This window comes from Citrus clementina, unplaced genomic scaffold, assembly GCF_000493195.1.
Source record: "Citrus clementina cultivar Clemenules unplaced genomic scaffold, Citrus_clementina_v1.0 scaffold_5, whole genome shotgun sequence".
NCBI lineage: Eukaryota > Viridiplantae > Streptophyta > Magnoliopsida > Sapindales > Rutaceae > Citrus > Citrus x clementina.
In genome coordinates, this window is record NW_006262201.1 from 21,176,766 (window position 1) to 21,199,966 (window position 23,201).

The 23,201-nt window shown below is 33.2% G+C and overlaps 1 protein-coding gene and 1 pseudogene across 1 annotated transcript; both read right to left on the reverse strand.

Annotated features, from left to right (window-relative positions):
• Positions 1–5,731: 5,731 nt before the first annotated feature.
• LOC18040903 lies at positions 5,732–10,405 on the reverse strand (annotated as a pseudogene).
• A 257-nt stretch (positions 10,406–10,662) lies between these two features.
• LOC18040928 lies at positions 10,663–14,289 on the reverse strand. Its single transcript, XM_006432345.2, has 3 exons — positions 13,855–14,289; positions 12,560–12,862; positions 10,663–11,294 (listed from the first exon to the last, which is right to left on the reverse strand). The coding sequence occupies exons 2-3, from the start codon at positions 12,829–12,831 to the stop codon at positions 10,727–10,729; spliced, it is 840 nt and encodes a 279-aa protein (XP_006432408.1). The 5' UTR covers positions 12,832–12,862; positions 13,855–14,289; the 3' UTR covers positions 10,663–10,726.
• Positions 14,290–23,201: the final 8,912 nt, after the last annotated feature.

Below are 23,201 nucleotides of genomic sequence, written 5' to 3' on the forward strand. Positions count from 1 at the left end.
AAGATTTATGATTTCAAACTCTCATTGAAAAAGAAATTTGTGCTGATCTACCTTCTGCTTTTTGGGATAGAAAACAACACATGGTAGATCTACCTTATGAAACTTCTTTTAATGAAAGACAGATCCCCACTAAAGCACGTCCAATCCAGATGAACATGGAATTGGAAAAACATTGCAAAAATGAAATCAAAGATTTAGAGTCAAAAGGACTCATTGTTAAGTCAAGGTCCCCATGGTCTTGTGCCGCTTTTTAAGTTAATAAAAATTCTGAAATTGAAAGAGGCACTCCTAGATTAGTTATAAACTACAAACCTCTTAATAACGCTCTAAAATGGATTAGGTATCCAATACCTAATAAAAAGGATTTACTTCAAAAACTATGTTCTGCTCTTATCTTTTCAAAATTCGACATGAAATCTGGTTTTTGGCAAATTCAAATTCATTCTAATGACCGTTACAAAACTGCTTTTACTGTTCTATTTGGACAGTATGAGTGGACTATTATGCCCTTTGGTTTAAAGAATGCTCCCTCAGAATTTCAAAGAATTATGAATGATATTTATAATCCTTATTCTGATTTTTGCATTGTTTACATAGACGATGTATTGATATTTTCAAATTCTATCGATCAACATTTCAAATATTTAAAGACTTTTTATTTTGCCACCAGAAAGGCTGGATTGGCAATTTCCAGTTCTAAAGTTTCTTTATTTCAAACAAAAATCAGATTCCTTGGTCATCATATTTCTAAAGGAACAATCACTCCGATCGAGAGATCTATTTTATTTGCTGATAAATTTCCTGATAAAATTCTTGACAAAACCCAATTACAAAGATTTCTTGGAAGTTTAAATTATGTTCTTGATTTCTGTCCTAACATTAATAGGATGTCTAAACCCTTGCATGATAGATTAAAGAAAAAACATGTTCCTTAGACAGATGAACATACCAAGGTTGTAAAGCTTATAAAGAATTATGTGAAAAGCATCCCATGTTTATATCTTGCTAATCCTACATTACCTAAAATTGTTGAAACTGATGCATCTGATTTAGGTTATGGAGGCATATTAAAGCAAAAAGAAAATGATAAAGAACAGATAATACAATATGTTTCTGCACATTGGAATGATTGCCAGAAAAATTATTCTACTATCAAAAAAGAAATCCTTTCCATTGTTTTATGCATTACAAAATTTCAAAGTGATTTATTAAATCAGAAATTTCTACTTAGAATTGATTGCAAAGCTGCAAAACATGTTTTGGAAAAAGATGTTCAAAATATTGCATCAAAACAGATTTTTGCACGATGGCAAGCCATTTTAAGTGTTTTTGATTTTGATATTGAATATATTAAAGGTGATACAAATTTTATTCCTGATTTTCTAACTCGGGAATTTCTTCAAAACAGATAATGCCGCCAAAGAAGAAAGACAAAGGTAAAGCTGTTCTTAAAGATTCTGAATCTAGAACAACCTCTAAAGAACCCCAAGCTACCCCTTCTAAAGACAAATTACTTTCCTCAGCCATGCCTATTAAATCTTGGATAGAAATGGTTGAAGAACATGGAGCCCATTACAAAACCACCTCTTCTGATGACCAAGTAAAACAATGGATGAGTTCCATTACAAAGTCCCCTGAGTTTATGCTCGCCTTACAAAACCTTTCCCAAAGCCAGATTTTCTCAAAAGAAGAAAAAGAAAATCCTATCTCCAAAGAAATCTCAAAACCCTCTTCTCAAAATGTGATTGTCTCTGGTGAAAGCTCTTCTTCCCAAATTGTGCTTTCCCAACCATCACCTTCAAAGAAAACCTCCGATTGGTTTGATAAAACTCATTTTCAAAATATTCTTTCTTTAGAAGATGGATTTTACCATGCTGATCCTTTCCAAGCAATTTCAAAGTTTTTCCCTAAGGGCTGATTTTTTAAACCATGGGATTTAACAAAACCCCAGTCCTACTATCAAAGTATTTTAGAAATCACTTATTCAGTTAAGTTAAAACATTTCTTTCTCAGTGAATCACATTCAGAACCAGCCTATTCCACGGCTACTATTTTAAGAGTTTTGAGCCCAAACCAATGGGGTGACCTACTCCATAATTTTAAAACTTTCCCTTTAAATTTTCAAACACGTTTACCTCATTGTCGGACTTATTCCTACTGGGATTACCAACAAGCCTGGTATAACACATTTTTTATCCAAAATCCCAAAAAGTCCGATTCTTGGTTATTTTTCTTCAACCCAAAAATAACCGTCCAAAGCCTTCCAAACTGGTTCCATCATTGGTGGAATACTTTTGGCCCAATACCACAAATTTTAACCCCGAATGCCACCCATTGTTTAAACCTCTTCAAAGCCCACTATACTCCTTCTGAATCCGAGAAAAGGTTTCCCCCCTTTCTCTGTTTCTGTACAAATTTCTTCCTTCCATGGGTATGGATGTGGAACCTTAGGCTTCATACCCAAGATTCCCAACTCATCCTTCAAAGAACCTTTAAAGTAAAATGGTGGTCCAAATTTGACGAACAGTCAAAATTGACTGAAAATTTGGTCTGAGATTGGCTCTCTGCCAAAGGCCTTCTTCAACCCACCATAACACATTCCAAAGCCCAACAAACCTTTTTGACCCAAAAGTCCAAAGCCCAATCACTATTGGCAGGTGCCAAAACAGAAGAAAAATACTTCAAAGCCATGGAACAGCTCCTCGCCTCCCGGTCAAAGTCATCAGTGGCTGACACCTCTGAAGACGAAGATGAAGATAAAGATGAAGAGCCATTCATTTCTCTTGGAGACGAAAATGAAAATGATTGTTTTGGAATTTTTTCTCCTTTAAAGCATTGTAAATAACTATTTAGTTATTTACTTAAAAAAAAAATTTATTTGTTCTGTATATTCGGGTGGTCCTCTGGACACAAGTGAGAGCGCACATGTCTCTTCACCCGTATCGTATTTCAATTTTTGTACAAAGAATCGACTATTCAAAGATACGATCCAAATGTTACTGTGCACTTAAAGTTCCGCTACAGTGAACAGTGCAGATTTCCAGAGTTTACTGTGCACTTAAAATCCCGCTACAGTGAACAGTTTAAAGACCTTTGTATAAAAACCGAGAGGAAGACTCAGACTCCTCAGGTTTTTCATTTCTAAGTTTAGAACTTCTCTCTCTTCTTATGTCCCTTCTCTTTAGAATTCTCTCTCTCTCTCTCTCTCTCTCCGGGAATCGGAATCTGGAATCCGAAGACAAAAAGAAATTTCTCCTGTCTTCAGATTAATTTCCCATTATTTCCCTTTCTTCTCTAGAAAGCAAACCAACCGATGTAAGCATTTCATTCGAATTTAAAGCAATTTAATTTCCGCACTTTAAATTTCAGCAATTTAAATTTCTGCAATTTAATTTTATGTAACATTTAAATTTCCGCAATTTACATTTAAAGCATTTAAATTTCAGTCTTTTAAAGCTTTCTATGCATGCTCTGCAGACTGATATGTATCAGATCTGCCATACAAATTGTACGTTCCTCTGAGGCAAAGAGACCAGATCTCGATCCTCAGTTGTAAAACCTTCTCTTCTCCCTCCATTCTTTCAGAGCACCATTTCCGGGAACCGGATCTGGTACTGTTTTTGTACCCAAGCCTTTAGATGTATGTGTTGCTAGGCTTGCTAAAGAATTTAATAAAGAATTAGTAAATTGTTTAAAATCTGACAACCGCGTTTAAAGAACTTAATTATTATCCGGTAAAGCAAAAGTGATTTGGTATATCAGCTGGAATACTCGAGAGTGCGGGCTACTGGTCCAAAGGGTTATTAAAAATCGGCTTTAAAATAACTAAGCCGGAACCATCTCTCAGATAACAACGCTACGTACCATATCAAGTTTAAAATTTTGACTAGCCGTGTTCCATCCGAAGCAAAGCAATTCCATTTAAAGAATCTAAACATTATTCAGTAAAGCACTCTGTATAAAACGAATCAACCGCAATTCAATTTCATTTTAATCAAAGCAATCCATAAAGAATTATTTTGAAAGCACATTCATCCTTCGATCCTATTTCCTTCTGTCGGACGTTTAGAATTCTTTTGGAAATCCTTTATTGGTGGACCGTTAGATTTTCATCAAACGGTTGTGGAAGAATTATGTATTTTACATGATAATGTAGGATAACAATCTCTTATAATGTAGTACTAAATATTGTATAGTATTATTATATATAGTGCTAATGTAATATAATATAATACAATACACATATATTAAAATAATATAATACAATATAATACAATATAGTATACTAAAGACAACCTAAGTGTTTTAAGTTGCACGGACCCATAACATTTAAATCTAGTATACACACTAATCTAGTAAACCCACGCCACAAAATCAAATTTCACATCACAGTACGTAATGAAATCATATAAATCCTACCCATTAAACTAATGATTCCAGTTGGCTGTCATGAAAATGGAAAAGAAAACAAATCATAAACCCTAAAACGAAATAAACGATAAATGTTGAGGGGCAAGCTAAAAAAAAGTCAGTTGCGGGAGCAGATAAACTCAATTTCTGAAACATTTTCCTTTATTATTATTATTATTTTTCATCTAAAAGACTAAAACGAAATTGGGTGAGAAACTAGTCGTATAAGCGGCTTTTAAGTTGGGAATACAAGTATTTCTTTGGTTGGGATAAGTACTAGAAAGTAGGGTAAAATAGTCCGAAAAGGTTGCAATTGGCATAAAAAAGAAAAAGAAAATGATCCACTGAATGCTGGATTCGCCAGCGGACCGATTTATATAAAGAAATTTACTCCATTTGGAGTTATTAATATACTACCATTATTTCCTAATATAAAATTTAATCCTAAAATAAATTTATATCCTACTTTTCGGTTTGAGATAAATGTTTGCGGCAAAATATGAGTTTCACCATTAATTCTTATTGGTATATCATTTACACATTCTGTAATTTGCATTAATTCTCCATTGAATTGTCTAATATTTACGGGGATTTTAAGTTTATTACTATTTTCTTTGGGTACTAAGCTATCATGTATAATACATTGCAAACTGATCTAGTCCCTATTTGGGTTGACCATCAGAATATACGTCGCTGGTTTCCCGCCTATATACAGAGTATTTCTGCAAAAAGTTTTATGAAAATTGCGGAAGCTGCTTTGCCAAAAGCTGGCCTTTCAAAATTCATTTACCTGCTTCTGAAAACATGCAAGTCAAAAACACCTTCAACTCCTGATCAACGCCCTAAAACGTCTTCTCAACACATCAATGGCTAAACGGGCCAACGAAGACCGTGTTTAAAAAGAAGCTTTCAGAAAATCAGCAAGAATTTTTACTAAGTTCTTATTATTTTTGTCAAAAACAAAAACCTTAATTTTTGTAAATGTGTAGTGTTTAATATTTATTCTTCTTTCTATTTCAGATGGTAAAGAAGATTTGTATTCTACTCTGAGTTTTAAATTGCCTAATCTTTCTTCTATTACAGTGTCTAAAAATACTTGTTCAATATAAATTTTGTTTAGTTCTATTTCTACAATCACTAAAGCACGTTCTAAAATTTCTTCGTAGGGGTTGTTTTCTATCCAACAGCTATTTGCGTAAATTTCCCTTGATTCTTTTGTTACTACTGTTTTCATTCAACTTATGTGGACCTTTACTTCCACAATACCATATAACAAACATTGTAGATACATAACCAGGCAAAATGAACATGCCATGTGCTCATCAAACTTGTCCCATTTATCACCGCTCAGCCACTCGCGACATAAAAAATTACTCTATTGCTAAGTTAAATATTTAACACAGTCATCACATTCTGGATGAGGCAATCAACAGCCATCACATTCTGGTTAAAGCAATCAACCTTATTAGTGACAACGATGATTGCTCCAATCCTCCAATATGGTCAACAATTTCGCGACATGTGTATTTGAAATATGCATGAGGTGAAAAATTGTTATTAACTCCGAGAAAAAACATGCTAGCTTGACGAAAAGTTAACACTGTACAGAGGTAGCTATTTCCCGAGACTACAACTAAACTAAAACAAGAATATGGAGATCCCCAAGGTGACGCTATATAAGGGATTAGGACTGCCTATTGGCTTTCTTTACTTTTGAGGAATCAGGATTCTCTTCAGTTTTGGACTTGCTAAATGATCTATGGGCCTCCAACACAGGCATGTATGCTTCACTTGATTTCTTAAGGAGATCATTGGCTGATTTCTCAAACTCACGAGGACTCGACAAATTCTTCTCAAGGCTATCAAACTTGGCAGCGGCCAAAGATGCTATGCCTATGCTTTTTGCTGCAGATCCTCGTCCATCAATTGTTAGGGAAGACGCTTCATTTCTGGATGCATACCAGGAATGACCACGGCAATACACTCCAACTGAAACCAGACAAAAAACAAATTCAAATTAAGGAGACGAGCTAAAAAATTATAAGCAGACGCGCTTTAGACAACTGCTAAAATAATGACAAATTGATTTTGCTTACCCTGTTTGATTCTGATACTGTTATGTAACACAAAATCATACAGATTTAGAACATGAAAACACATATAAAAGTCAAATCTTAGAATTAGTTATCAAAATCACATTTCTCAAGTTGGCACATGCTATCTGAATGACAGCACCTTCTTATCAAAAGAATCTGAATGATAGCCCCTTGATCAAATATTGTTCATACAGCAAAGAAAGGAATTACTACCATCAGGTAAGTTATAAAATGCAAAAACCTGATATCGATCTCCGAGTCCTGCTTGGATGATGTCCCTGAGGCCCACTTTACACTCATTGCACCTTGAGCACCTAGCATCTGTCATCTGTTTCACAAGCAATGAGCTAAATATGAGCACATATCACAACTAAAATAAATTGAACTGAACTCCTGAATTTTGAACCCATACGAGATAAAAGACTGTAACCTGCATTTGCTCCGACTCATCAGACTCTTCCTTTGCTGTCTCCTCTGCTGTTAGACCCTCCTAGAAGTAAGATAATCAGATGATATATATCCCCATCCTCACTCATACAAAACCACACAAAACATATACCAAATGTCCGCTTTAATGATCCTAGAGGCTTATCAGCATATCACATTGAACTAAAGATACGGGTTAGAACCCGTAAAAGAAATCCAGTATAGAACTTCACAAACAAGTACTTACACCTATTAACATATATATATATATATATATATATAAGCCACAAAACCAGTTTCAATTGAACTCATGGATGACCAGAAACTGGCTTAAAGAAGTAACTTCTATACATAGTTAAACAATTTTTCAGTAGTGCAAACAGAAAAGATTGAGCAGATATTTTAATATTTTATGCATCACTTACAGTTGAAAATTGTTAACATGATATGCAATATCACAATTTCAAAAGTTCCAAATAAAAAAGAAAAGGGGGGGGGGGGGGGGGGAAGGCCAGCAAATATGCATATTCATAAAGAGCCAACAACAAATATCTATTAGATATTCCCTCCTTGCTGAAAAAACAATTACTCAATCAAAATACAAGCATAAGGAAGATCAATCAACAAAATCATTATCAGTTACAGATGCCTAACTAGATCGAGAAAAAGCACTTACTCACAAATGCGGGTGTGGAGGGGAGAAGGAAAAAAAAAACCACAACTACCAACTATTACAAAATAGTACCGTTTCACACACAAGGTGATAAGTATCTTAGAAGGTTCCAACTCTCCACATAGTAGATAAAACTTTTAATCATAAATGCAGAAACAATAACAAATAAAAATAAACTACCCACGGATAATATAGTACGTTTAACTCATTAGGTGACATGTCCAGAATCTTAGAAGGTTCCAACTTCCCCTTTAGAAAACGCAGGGCTAGCAGTGCAGTACTCTGCCAAGAATACAAAAAATAAAAATTAAACAATTAAAGCAGTATCTTAAACATCCATATGATGACATTCACAGCATATAGTACCAAATCTGAAAGACATTCACGATTACTAAAACCTATCTTCATTGTATAGTCATTATTGGGAAAACAAAATGGTAGTAAAATACAGTCAATCATCTTATTTAATTAAGAAAACAAGTAGTTGCATAACGCTCCGCCTTGTAGCTGACCCCTGAGAAAAGGTTTACATGTGTCCATTGGCAGGCAGGAATGTAATATTAGATTGTATTAATTCAAGCATGCAAATAAGTTTGGGTCTCTATACATGTCTGCATGTACTGAATTATGTAAACAAGCTGAAAGACACCCTTCTAACCTTGAGATTAAACAAAAGCTGATGCAGTTTCTGGTTGTGCTTCTGAAAATCTGAAGAAAGAGCATCATGTGAAGCCTTCTCAAGAGCTGTAACAGCTGCAATGGCAGTGACTGGCCAGAGAAAAGAATTCCCATTCTGTAAAAGGCAGAATATTAAAACCCTCTGAATAAGCATCCATATGAGACCCATTTTCTGTTCGCATCAATTAGGCCAAAGAAAAATAAATCGAAAAAATGGGATAGCTAAAAATTTAAAATAAAAATTAAAAGTATCTAGGTCAAACAAAAATACATCAGAAAAATCGGATAGATAAATTTAAAAAAAAAATTAAAAAAAAGTAAATTGAAATCTTCTAACCCTTTTCTCGATATCCATTTTCGGTTCCCGCTGACTTATCCTTGCTTTCATGGTCAACCCCATCACAACCACCTGTCCCATTCTGATCTGCATGAATGCTGTCAGCAGAATCGCACATGTTGAAGGCCTTGGAGAAGCCTCTCTAACCATTTATCATGATAGGTTTCTCTGGTCAATGCCTTAAATCTTGCTAAAATGTTGTAGTATTCCGGGGCATTGCTAGTACAGCTTCCTGGTGTTTTGGCCTGAACATACTGATCCGACCTGGTCATGCGACCTTCCTCTCTTGAAACATCAAGAGGTGATATGTTCTTTTTCCACAGCATTCTTTTAGCCTTTAACTGATCTTCCTGCTCCCGAGCAGCAGTTTCTTGATGCTCAATGTCAGGAAGGTCTCCAAAGTGCACCCGAGTCTTCTGATCTAGGGAGATCAATCTCATGCTGCTTATTATCTTCATAGTCTTTATCAGTAAGCTTCCAGAGTTTCTGGTCCACAGTGTCATAAACCTTTTGAACCATAAAACCAGGGTGTTGTTTATGATTTGGGAGGTGCTTGTGAACGGGGACAAAATGCACAACACATTTATGCATCACAGATTCTACTGGAACCTCACCCCGGTGAAAACTGTAAAAAAGCTCCCTTGTATCACGGGATAGCCAATTTCCACCACCTTTTCTGTCAGCTTCTTCAGGGTGATAAAACCACTGTCCAGTAACCATCATGCTCCCATCTCTGGACTGAGTAATATCCTGTCAACAGACCAATAGTTTCATAATTCAAGCAAGTGATACCAAACACATTTAAGCATCCAAACAGAAAGAAGCAAACAATTTCATGAATAGATAGCTGATTTTACAATAGAAAATTCATCAACGTAATGAAAATTTGGACAATCAAGAGAGGGGGGGTCTGTATATGACACAAGAACGCTTCTAAAAGTTCGCTGTGTCCAATAATCAGAGTTAATTAATCTTAAAAATGCATTAAGAATACAGGTATCTTTATTAAAGCAGAACAGACAACTTAATGTAATTACAATAGTTTCAGAAGAGAATTACCTTAATGCTTGCCGCATAGGGTTTCTGATTTGTATCCTCAGGAGTGAAAAAGAACAGGATCCTCCTGGAGAACAATCACAAGAAAATTAAATATTCCTTTAAACGACCATAAATCTCCCTAATTAAAATTTATAAAAAGAACACAAAGCCTAAAATCCAGAAATGCAAACCAAATCCAATGGAATTTACATTTCTCTATTCAGTTAAAAAAGAAAAAAGAACTCACGAGTTCGCATTTATCGCCCTCGAACTCAACAGCCTTGTAATGGCTCCTTTGTCTCTTCCTTTACTGGAAAAATCGAACCGGTTCACCAACCAGCTTAGCGTGCTCCTCAGGCTGCTCTCCCTCCTCTCCTTTTGTCTTTAACACCGTCGTTCAGTGGCTTCTCAGCTTCTTTGACCTTTCCGTTATCTCTTCTCTCCCTCTTCGATACCTTTCTCTCTTCTTCTAGTTGTTCGTCGTTTTCTTCTTCTTGAAGCTTTATTCGCCTCCCCTTGCTTTGCCTCAATGATTGTTGTTCTTTATTTTCTTCTAATTTACATGTTCTTTATTCGTCCTCATCTTCGTCGCTTGTCCAGACCTTGCCAATCGATCATTCCCCACTCTCTCTTTCTCTCGAGCCACCTCAGTATCTCTAAGCCCCCCAGGTGTGCTGATTTATAGAACATACTTAGCATAAGCAATCATTTTCTTTGCGTAAAATACAGTTTGCCATTGTTTTTCATCTCTTCTAATGCTAAAAATTAAAATAAATAAAAAATCAAATATTCCATATAAAATTTTAAAAAAGGATAACTAATTGTCAATGAAAGCGGATTAAAATTTAGATAAAATGTTAAGATGTGCCTGCATTTGATTTCAGATTATATGTAAAGAGAAATTAAAATACACATTCAAAAGAATACAGTCAAAATGCTGTATCATAATCCAAAGCATAAACAAACTTTTTAACTTGCAAATGAAGGTAGATGAATCAACTCTATTACAACAATCTTCAAACTATTATGTTTCCTTTGAAAATTGATCTAGGAAAAAGGTTCTCATTTTTACAAAGAGAATGGGATTGTTAAGTTAGCCATTCGGCCATTATCATCCTCACTTCTCTCAGCAATTTCCTTTAGGCTTATCCAAGATGTTCTTCTCCTTCTACTTGAAACACCAACAGTTTTATCATCAGTTACGGCCGAATTACTCTCAGATTCGGCTGAATTATTATTTCCCGATTTTCTCCTCTTTTTGCCCTCCAGAGTAATTCTACTTTTCAATGGAGGAGTTTCTACACAGTTTTTGGATATTGATGGCAACACTTCGTCGTCCACCTTACTAACTTCATCCTTGCTTCTCGTGTCTTTCGTGGTGTTGGCAGACCGTTTAAGTGGCGATTTACTACCACATTGAGGTCTTGAAGATGGTTTTGCCTTCATAGGGCATATCTCTTTCATGTGCCCAACAGGAGTCCCTCTCTTAAGATTGTGATGGGAACAGAAATGGCACTTATAAACCACTCTGTTCTGCATAGAAGTCTTAGGCTTCTTCCATCTACGTCTTGATTTCACTTGGTTTTTCTCTATTCGAATAGTGCAGTTAAAGCCAGGCTGAAGAACTGTCTCGCATCTGTGAGAAGTATTCAGTAAATCAGGGCCACCATATAAAATTCAAAAATTGGTTTTTAGACCTGTCATGACAAGTCTTTCAGTTTAAAGAGGATTAATATTAATCCATTTGTACTCTAGTACAGTTCAAATTTCAAATAACTACAACCGACGTTACATCTAACTCTCTTTGAAATCTTAAATTCTTGAATCTTGTTATAGAACTTAATAGAACATAATGAAATAGCATCTTATTTTCTTAAAAGAACCCTATAGCTTTCTATAGATATTATCTCTCAGTGATGTTAAATACTCTTTAAAGTGACAATACGCCAGCCACCGAATAAAAGCAACAAAGTGATATTAAATAGTTAAAACTCATTATATTTCCAACTAAGCCCATCATGTTTCATTTTGATTAGGAAATGCTCCTCTTTGATCACATCCTCTAAAAGACAGAACGACTAGCCAATTTACATACTAAAATGTCATCCACCAACAAAGAATCAACAAAGAATAGAACTTTGCACAGAAAAGCAAAAAAGGAAGAGTAATTGTGTACACACACAGGTGGACACACAAACACACAACTAAGTGCAGTAGCCAAAAAAAAAAAACACCTGAGAATTTTATATTTATATATATACACAAACCGCAAGTTCTACCTAAATTCCATCCAGATAAATGAAATGCATCGCAAAGAGAACATCCAATATCTTTTACTGATCATCAATACTATCTTCTTAATTCAGAATCTAACACCAATTCAGAACATAAACATAAGACAATTCTAAATATAAAAGAAATATCATGACTCAAGTTTACATGTTTTAATCTTCTTTCAATAGGAAAGGTGGTTATATGTTTTTTAGTGACTAGAAACTAAATTAAATTAGATTTGTGTGTATGTCTCCGTGCTTTGCAATACAAAATCAATGGTGCACACACTCACTAACCAATTCGAAGAAACTAATGATCATCTATGTATACTGTATAATAAAACCTAATCATAAAATAATCTCCAAACTAGTTGTAACTGTTGGAAGCTTGCAATTAAACTCATTTAAAATTATAAAGATAATCAAAACAATGCAGGTACAACAATATAAAAAGCACGCAACATTTGTGAAAGTACATTAGTCTATATTGCATTACATGTATACAGTACAAATATAGTAGCATATTGAGTCGGAAATCAATGAAAAAACAATAAATACACATGGACTGGATGATCAAACTTGTATATCCAAAATTGCACATATAAAAGTAATCAGGTTCAGGCAAAACCTTTGGCAAGAAAAAAAAGAGGGGTCTGGTTGCAATCCCAGGACCTCATTGGCAGAGGCCAAGCGGTGTCCAAAAAGTGCGGCCAATGAAGGAACAGAAATTTCGCTACTTGCCCACACGGCAAGTCTTTGCAAGTGTTCGAGTTTCAATTTTGACTTGACGTTTGTAGTGTTGACTAGCTTCTTCCCTGCCTTTTCTTCTCTAAGTGAGATAGGTTTATGAGAAACAGATGTCAAGTTTGATGCTCTTCTGTCTCGCCCTCTCTTGCCCATGTTTTTTTGGCTCAAATATTTGATCGAGCAGCTGGTGGGCAAAGGCACAGTCACAGCTATTAGTAATTAGAATAAGGAGGCAAAAAGGAGCCAATCTCGGTTGGCCCTTTAGTTAAAGACAAGTTTGGGCTGAGCTCTGTCAATCGAATTATATAATTATGAAATGAAAATGTTTTTATCAAAGTCTTACTATCATTTTCAGTAGTAACAAATATTTGACTAACAAAAGAAATGTATATGTATCAACATTGTTGACAGGAAAATTGATCGACATACTACCTCATCGGTGATGACCACCAGATGGGAAATAACAACCCCTCAAGGGTGCGAATAAGGACCACCAGATGGACAGTAAGGATTTCTCGAGGCAGGAAATGAGGAACCCTGGATCAAGGCTACGATGGTAAAAACTAGCGGTGGAAAGTATACAGTCCAGTTCGGTCCAGGACTTAAACCTTCGGTTCTTAAGAAATAGAACCGAAACCAAACCAAATTTCATAATTGAACCGAACCAAAATGTTTCACTTTGGATGGATTCTGAAATTTGATTTGGCTCGGGTCAGACATCATAGTTTAACTAGTAACTGCACAGTGGATAACAACCTAACCTTCATTTTAATTTTTGCCCCCAATCAATTAAATTGTCAATTACTTCCAAAAATCAAACCAACCATGCATATCAAATTCAACAAAGAATAAACCCTCTAATTGCTATTACAAAATACAAAACACGTCTTTATATGCATGGCCGAGAAAGGAAAAAGAAAAAATTGTTAATGATTATTTATTCTTCTTAAAACAGTGAACAGATAAGTCAAAAACTAACAATTTTGGATACTAGATGAAGGTATTGATAAAGAAAGCAACTTCATAAATATCTACGCACCCACCAATTTAAAATCAATAATCAGGAAAAGTACTTCGAATTTATTGCAAGGTGATTCCAATCTTACGTATCCAGCACATGCCAGAAGAGATAGATAAATTCAAAACTACAAACAATGAACACAACTCAGTACTCACCTTCACCAGCGCGACAGCAACGGCTAGTAACAATGAATGAGGTGAGGAGAGGCGGCTGGCGAAGATGACGGCAGGAGACGAGCAGTGGTGACAGTGTTGGAAGCTTGAATCGTGATTGAGTGACGAGCGGCGGCTGGCGAAGATGACGGAAAGAGACGAGCGGCTGGCGGCTGGCGAAGATTACAGTGGTGACGGCGCTGGATGCTTAACCTTGAAGGCTTGAATCGTGTTTGTCGCGCTCGGTGAGAGTGAGACCGTGAGTCTGAGAGAGAGAGAGAGATTGAGGGATTGCCGATTAGGGTATACAATCAAATTAACCAATATTGTAACTTTATAATCACATTAATATGTATGTATATATAGATTCAAATTTAGTACAAAAATTATTTTTTTTTTTTTTACAAGAAATGAAAAAATCGAAAGTGGGGCTGATTTCTACCCAAAGATCATATGTTATGGAATTTATTTTAGCTTTATTATGCTTTTGAATTTTGATATATCGTATGAAATTTATTTTAGCTTTATTATGCTTTTGAATTTTGATATATGGTATGGAATTTATTTTAGCTTTATTAACATTATTTTTTTTTAGGTGACATCGAATACTTGTTACAATTTGATATGTCAAATTGAACAATCTTTGGAATAGTTGTCTATTAGTAATGATAGCCTTTTGGGTTTGATGGGAATTAAAATGAAGGAGAAATTTGATAAGTATTGGGAGGACTATTTCAAGATAAATAAAATGTTGATTGTTGCTTCTGTGCTTGATCCACGGGGAAAGATGAAATTCACAACACATTGCTTTGAGAAATTATATGGCAAGGATAGTGCCAAATGTGTTAAGATGAAGGAAATGGTGAAAAATTTGTTGACTAAGCTTTATGAGTCTTACAATGCACAATATAAACCGTGTGGTAGTGGGAGTGCAAGTGGAAGCGCAAGTGGAAGCCAAACGTTAGCTATTGAAAGTGGAAGTGGTTTGAATTTTTGGGATTTGGGTGGTGATGATGATGTTATGATTGAGGACTCTTTCTTCGAATTTAGTTAGGCGGTTACGGTTAGTGAAGGTAGCCCGGAATTGTCAAATAAGTTGGATCTTTACTTGATGGAGAAGACGGAAAAAATTGCTAAAGGTAATTTGGGCACTAAATTTAATATTTTGTTATAGCGGAGGGTGAATAGTGCCAATTATCCAATTTTGTCACATATAGTAAGGGATGTTCTTGCTATTCTGGTGTCTACTATTGCATCCGAGTCCGCCTTTAGTACTGGAGGTCGTATTCTAGATCAATATAGAAGTTCTCTGACTCCGGACATAGTTGAGGCACTAGTATTATTACAGAATTGGTTGCGGTCTTCTCTTTTCATGGATCCAACAACGGACTTAAATAAGTTAGTTGAAGACAACGAGTTTATGGATCATTTTGCAGAAGGTATATTTTCTTTAATTTTAATTTAAGTTTACTTTTAAAAAATTATGACCTTATACAATTTGTTTAATTTTAATTTATTTTTTACATAATATGAACTTTATTCAATTTGTTAATTTTTTTTAATGTAGAACTTCGTAAATCAACAACGGCCAACCAACTTGGAATATCAACATAAATAATTTTTAGGTAATAAATTGATATGTATTTATTTGTTATTAAATATCACTTCATTTTAATTAGTTTAATTATTCGCTTTTGCTCACTTTGAATTTTGATTTAGGTGATGTGGATGGTGGATGTAGTCTTGGCTTGTTTGTTGCGGTGGATGTAGCTATGGCTTGTGTGTTGTGGTGGATGTAGCTGTGGCTTGTGTGTTATGGTGGATGTAGCTATGGAGTTTTATCGATTATTGATGCACTATTATGGATGTGGCTATGGATGTAGCTGTGGCTTGTGCCTTGTGTGCTTGTGTTATGGAGTTTTATCGATTATTGATGCACTATTATGGACTTGTTATTATTATTTTTTTGTTGCCATGGACTTATAATCTGTAGTAGACTTTTAAGTTTAAGCGTGTTTATGAATTGCGAATATTTTGTATTGGGACTTTTTATTATATGGCTTGTGTGTTTTGTGTTATGGAGTTTATCAAATATTAATGCACTATTATGGACTTGTTATTTTTTTTTTTTTTTAGGTTGCCATGGACTTATAATTTGTAGAATTGTAGTAGACTTTTAAGTTTAAGCTTGTTTATGAATTGCGAATATTTTGTATTGAGACTTTTATTATTTTGCTTTTGATTTAATAGTTTATTCATATTATATAGTGTTATTAATATTATATGTGTAGAGTGTAGTTTGATACTTTGTATTGGTAGTTAATGAGAGTGTAAATTGCAAAATTAAGTAAAATTAGGTGGAAAGTATAAAATCTGATAATATTAGGGTAAATATGTAAAATTAAGAAAATGAAAAATCCGAACTGAACCGAACCAGAAAATGCCCACCCCTACTCAAAATCATCAAAAGCATCCCCATAATCACATATCAAATATCAAAAGAATGCTTAAAGTACATGTTATTCTCCCTCTTTTGACATCATCAAAACGATATATTACTTCAGCTGCCTTTTTGGACAACAAAAATGTTCAAAATGTATATTATCGAAAATAGAAGTAACAAAAACTAAGTAAAGTTGCCGAGGTAGTTCCCCTTATCAATAATCAAGAAAACACGTAATTGATTAAGCAAAGGCATGCAAAAGTCATAAGAACATATTATCAACTATCCGAGCTCCATAATTACTAATCACGTTTTAGAAATCAAGACAATTAAACTCATCAAAGATCTAATGTGATATTTCAATATTCCTTAAAAGATCTCATATACTTAAAAATCTCAAAATACATGTACTCTCCTTCTTTCGATATCATTTAAAACAAGTAATGCATATTTAACAATACGTCAATAAAGTGCAAAAATTGTATCCATTCACCAATCATAGATCCCATAAGATCAAGCTTCATCAAATACAATGAAATCATCAAAGCACATTCTTTATTATCAAAACTTAAGCAAAACATAAGTATATAATGGCAATATCTAGATCATCAAAATCAACATAACTATTAAAATAAAACATCATTATGAGCTAAAAGAATAAGTGATCAAATTCATAAGTATAATAAGTCATATATGCCAATTTTATAAATGAATGATGATATAACACAATTAATGGCACAAGAATTCACACATACATAAGTGATGAACAATTAATATTTAAATGATGGATAATGATTTAGAAATATTAAATGAGCAAGAAAAACATAAAGATAATGGATTTTAGTGAGATAAATATTTGTATTTGGCTTTTTGGACAGAGTGTAATGAACAAATAAGGAAGATAAATAAATGACATGAAACATGCTGATAGACAATTAAGAAGATGAAATCAAAGATCATACAAGGAAAAAAAAAAACAAAGGCATAGTGATAAGTTGACATGCTACCATCATATATGTTTATCCATGCACCATGATTACATACAATAATAATTCAATTATGTAAACGTATGAGCATGCTTTTGTAAATTCAAGCTATTATCTATCCATCATGATTCATTCAACAAAATCAATATGGAAAGAATTGTTACCAAAACAATTAAATCATCTTACTCATCATTTTCTCTTAGATCATAATCAAGTGATTATTCTCACAAGCTTTTATCGAGGAACTCTCCACCATTTCTTGATTATGGTATCTATAAAAAATATTCAAATTGTTCCCTTTGGTACCCAAATACTTTTGGATTTTTGAGTGTTAGCAATAGAGATGGCAAAACCCCGGGCCGAGTCCGGGTATTGCCATGACCGGACCCTGCCCGGATGCAACCAGTCCGGGTCCGGGTCCGGGCCGGGTTTTAATCCGGGTACCCGGATTTTATATTTTTTAATATTTTATGTGTATATATATTTTTATTTTTTGGTAATTTTATAAGTTTTAAATTTATTTCAATAAAATTTGACATGAAAATATAAACTTTAAGTGTTTAAAACTTTATATATGTATAATAAATAAGTCAAATAAATATAAAATATTTAAAATAATATATATTTTATAATTTTTTTTAATAAAATCCGGGTTCCAGGTTTATCATGTGATGCCCAAGACCGACCCGGCTTCATACCCGGGCCGGGTATTACCCGGCCCGCAACGCCCGGGTATGGTCCGGGTCCGGACCGGGCGGGTATTTTTGCCACCTCTAGTTAGCAATGGTTTATTTTGGAACCCAAATACATTTTACTCAATAATATGCATTTATTTTTACTGGACACCCAAGCTTTATGTGACTATTTTGATTGCAATAATGATATACAACATGATTGCTAATAGAAGTACTCTTCACAAAATAATTCTTATAAAACTTTTGTTTCAAATTTAGTTTATAATCAATGCCTCATTTGTCGAACACATATTTTTGTGGATTAAGCAAGTTATCCAACATCTTTTACCCATTTGTAAATTTAAGACATAATCATTAAGTTTAATATTTTTTTTCTTGAGCATTTCATTTTCCTTTTCAAAATCATCTACATGTGATTCTATATGTTCATGTGAAGTGTTAGGTTTCTCATTTGATAATGCAACTCTATCATGCAATGATTTATTTTCTAATTCTAGGCATGTAATCTTTGCATTTAAAGATTTATTTTCATTTATGAGTTCTACCATTTTCTTTTTAAGACATGCATTCTTTTGCCCAGTTTTCATTTATTCATCATACAATTCTTTAAAAGCATCATATAATTCATCATAAGTAGGAATATCATTTACCTCATCAAGTTCATCATCTCCTATTGCCAAAAGTGATAGGTTTGACACTTCTTGTGAATCTTCTTCATCACTCGATTCTTCATCGCTATCATCCCAAGTAGCCACTATGGTTTTTTTCTTGAGTTTGTTGAGAAGTGGAAACTCTGATCTGATGTAGCCAGACATTTTGCATACAAAATAAACAATTAGCTTCTTCTTCCCTTTCTCCACCTTAAGGTTTTTTCTCATGAGAACTTTAAAGTTTCTTCTCTTGATTTGCTTTTTAAAGATCATTTTAAACTTTCTAGCAACATTTCAATGCCTTCATCTTCAAAGTCACTCCCATCATCATCACTTTCAACTATAGAAGATTTAAAAGCAAAGCTCTTCTTCTTTTTATCTTTATCAATTCTTTCATTAGCTATATATTCTTTATATGAGATAAGTGAACCAATAAGATCATCAAGAGATAAAGTATTAAGATTTTTTGCTTCTTCTATGGACGTTCTCTTTGGTCTCCACTCTTTTTGCAAAGATCTAATAATTTTTCTTCACTTTTTCACTATTAGTAAATGTCTTTCCTAGTGCTTCAAGAGAATTCACAATATCGATAAATCTGGTGTACAGATCATGAACACTCTCATATGATTCCATTTGAAACATCTCATATTGCCTAGTGAATATACTAATTTTACACTCCTTGACTTGATTTGTTCCCTCATATATAACTTCAAGTTTCTTCTAAATTTCATAAGCACTTTCAAAACTAGAAACTCTATGAAATTTTTTCTTATCTAAAGCATAAAATAGAGCATTCATTGCTTTAAAGTTTAAAGACATCTTTTTCTTTTCTAATTCATTCCATTGACTTGAGGGTTTTGGAATATCATCTCCTACTCCATCTCTAATTATAGGCATGAATAGATCATCACAAACAACTTCCCAAATTTCATAATCTAAAGTTTGCAAATAAATTCTCATCTTAATTTTCTAATATGGTTAGTCATTACCATCAAATAATGATAGCCTAATTGTAGATTGTCCTTCCCTAAAGGTGAAGTTATTTTGAGTTGCCATAGATATTTAACTCTAGACAGTTAAGTCTAAATAAGAATACCTTACTCTAATACCAAATGAAATAATAATTAGACAACTGAAAATGGGGTGAATTGAGATTCTAAAAAAAAGAGAAATTAAAACTTAATGCAAATTAAACTAAGCAAGTAAATTCGAAATAAATAAATTAATGCGCAATGAAAATTAAAAAGACAGGGTAAGAGAGAGCAAACACTCGATTTTTACGTGATTCGGCCAATCGTACCTACGTCCATGCTTCCAAGCTCAGCGGGCTTGAAGATTTCACTAAGCAAACCTCCAAGACTTCAACAACTCTTTTAATTGACTTTCAGGGTGTCAATAGACATTTACAACAAGAGATTGATGATAATCTTTTAACCTAAGTGTATCCCAACACTCACAACCTCTCGAGTATAAAGATTACAAATGAATTTTCTCTTACACAATGTGTTTGATTACAAATAAATGCTCAATGTGTGAATCAAAGAAACAAAAACAAGTTTAAAGCTCAACAATAGTTATATCCTCAGTAGCAAGCTCAATGATAACTATTAGATCTCATCTTGTTTGAATTTGATTGAGTCATTTTATAGTTACAGCTGCAAATTAGCCGTTGTTGACTTTCTGAGAGAAATCATATCACCGTTAATTGTTATCGGTTTATCATTTTGACTAATCTAAATGATTGTTGGGCTGAATTTCAAATAAACGGTTAGCCGTTTGGAATTACCGGTTAGCCATTTGGAATTATCGGTTAGCCGTTAATTTCTAGAAACCTACAAAACAAATTAATACCTCTCTGAAAATTATCAGTTAGCTGTTTTCAGTAAATGGTTAGTCGTTGCTACAGTGTTGTTATAGTGAAACTATTTTCTAAAATTATAATTTTGCCCATAATTTTATATAATTATACTATAGCCCAAATTTTCATAAAACTTTACAAATAAGTTCATTTCCAACGTTTTGACACTTTGTCAATTTAGACCATTAACTTGAAAATAACCAATTTTATAAAATCATTTTTCCATTAAGTATAAAACATTTATAGTATGAAAATAATGATTTATTTAACATGTATGAAAAATGATTTGACCTTTTAAAAACTTAATCATTCTTAATCTTGCTTGTTATCATCAAAATTAACATTATGGATACATATATATTAACATGGACTTATTCAAATTTTAACTATATTTAGATCCATTCAAATTTTAGAGCCAAAAAAAAAAAAAAATGATGCCTAAGTCAATTAAGTCATGAAGTCAAGAAACAAATAATCCTTAAGACTAGAGACAAGACTTAAGATCGAATAGATAGGTGAAAACAAGAGCATGAAAGTGAGTCAAGAGATTAAAGAAATTTTTAGAGAAATCATTTGACTCAAAAGTTTAAACTAATAGGTTAAAGCATAACAATAGTATTTAACACAAGTCTTAATAGGTCCCCATTATGTAAAACTTGGACTCCGACTTGAGATGAGAATGTGGATACACTGCATATAAGAATTTAAAATGAGTCTTAATAACCCCCTTTCATGTGAATGTCAATGAGGTATATGCATAAATTTATTCTAACAAAAAACAAGAATATCATCTATATAAACTATATACAAAACTTGTTTATATCTGTTTACATATGTATAACTTATTTCTAGTACTTCTAAAATATTATATGCTTCTAATTTTTGTAATGTCCATTCTAGAAATAATAATATATAATAGGCTCAAGCTAATAGTATTGCCTTTAACTTAAATCCAAAATGCTCAACAACTGGGCTAATGAAGCACTACCAGTTATCGAATATGTTAAAAGGTAGAATACAAGAATGTTGTGAAGAAGAAAAGCATAAATGAAACAACAATTTAGAAAAATGTCTATAATATATCTTTGTTTTCTAGCAAAATTTTGTAATTTAGTAATTTAGTTTTGCTTTGTATCCTTTACATTTATTATTTCTAGAAAATATTTCTTTCTTTTACCAATGAAAACATTTTTCTTTTATATTAAGACGTGAGACAAGAGCTTATGGATATGTTGAAAATATTAGCCTCGAAGTAAGAGTATTTGAACAAGTCTTAAAAGCTCATCATGTAAACTATAGACTAAGACTTGAGACAAGAGTTCGTAGATCCACTTGAGTCAAAAAAATTAAAGAAATTAACAAGTGCTCGAAATTGAGATAGAAAATCGAAAAAAAAAAATTAGCTTTCACATAAGGGATTTCAAATTTGAGACCTTGAGTGATTGGAGAAATCACTTGGCCCAAAAAGTTTATTCCTATAATATACGGCCCATCAAATACATTGGTAAATCCAATCAAATACAAACCACACTTTTGTTGGTCAACCATGGCTATCAGGTTGAACACTATCATCATAATTAACTAATTGGTAGATGATAGATGAAACCAACAAGAAGTTTTTATATAATTTGTTTTCATCTATGCATGGGTCATGCACTTTTGTACTCCATATATATACATACAAATACATACATACAAACATACATATGTATATATGTATATAAATACACACATATAGATATACGTACACACACACACACACAGAGCTCTTTCCTCATATGGACACCGTCATTTTTTTATATGCAAACATACTGTTAAATTGTGTGTTTTAATAAAGACAATGCAAACATGCTATTAAATTGCATGATTTAACAGCGTGTCTGGATTAGGGAAAAAAAAAGGCACTTGCACTTGAGAATGATTATATAACAAGTAAAAGTTATGTCTTAGTTTGAGTGGGGATAGCATTTTTCTTTTGCATGTCCATGGAGCTTTGAAAAATCCAAACATTTTAGAGATAAATAGAGAGGTAGGAACCTACAAATAAAGCCTGAGGATTGGCACTCCATTTTAACGAGGATTAATCTAGAATATATATAAAATTTTCAATGAAGGATCTTTTACTTTAATACAGTATAAAAATAAACTAAGATATAAGAAAAACACAAACTTCATTGCAGTAGATTTTATTCTATTGTGTATTGAAATTTTATTTTTTTAGCTTGTTTCTTATTATATTAAAGTAAGGGAATCCTTACTAGATAATATATGTATGTATGTGTGTGTGTGTGTGTGTGTGTGTGATGCATGTATTTACGTATGTATAATATATATCATATAGTAATTTTTTAATAAGGGATCCTTACTTTATTAAAGTAATTGATAAGCCAAAAAACAATCAAAACACACTTTAATGTGTGTATTTTATCATGAAGTATATGGAAATTTGTGTTTTATTTTAATTTTTTAATTTTTCCCTTACTATATTAAAGTAAGGAACCCTTACTAGGTAATGATAAAATGTATATGTGTGTGCGTCTGCATAGTTATATATATCCGGCTATGTTGGAACCGCTCTAAGGTAGAGCACTTCTTCTTAACCACACGGTCAAAGTTATAATGCGATTTTTAGTATTTATCACTTTGCGTGTGTGGTTGTGATTCGTACTCTACTTTAGAGCGGCTCCAAGATAGTCATAGCTATATATATAATGTGTA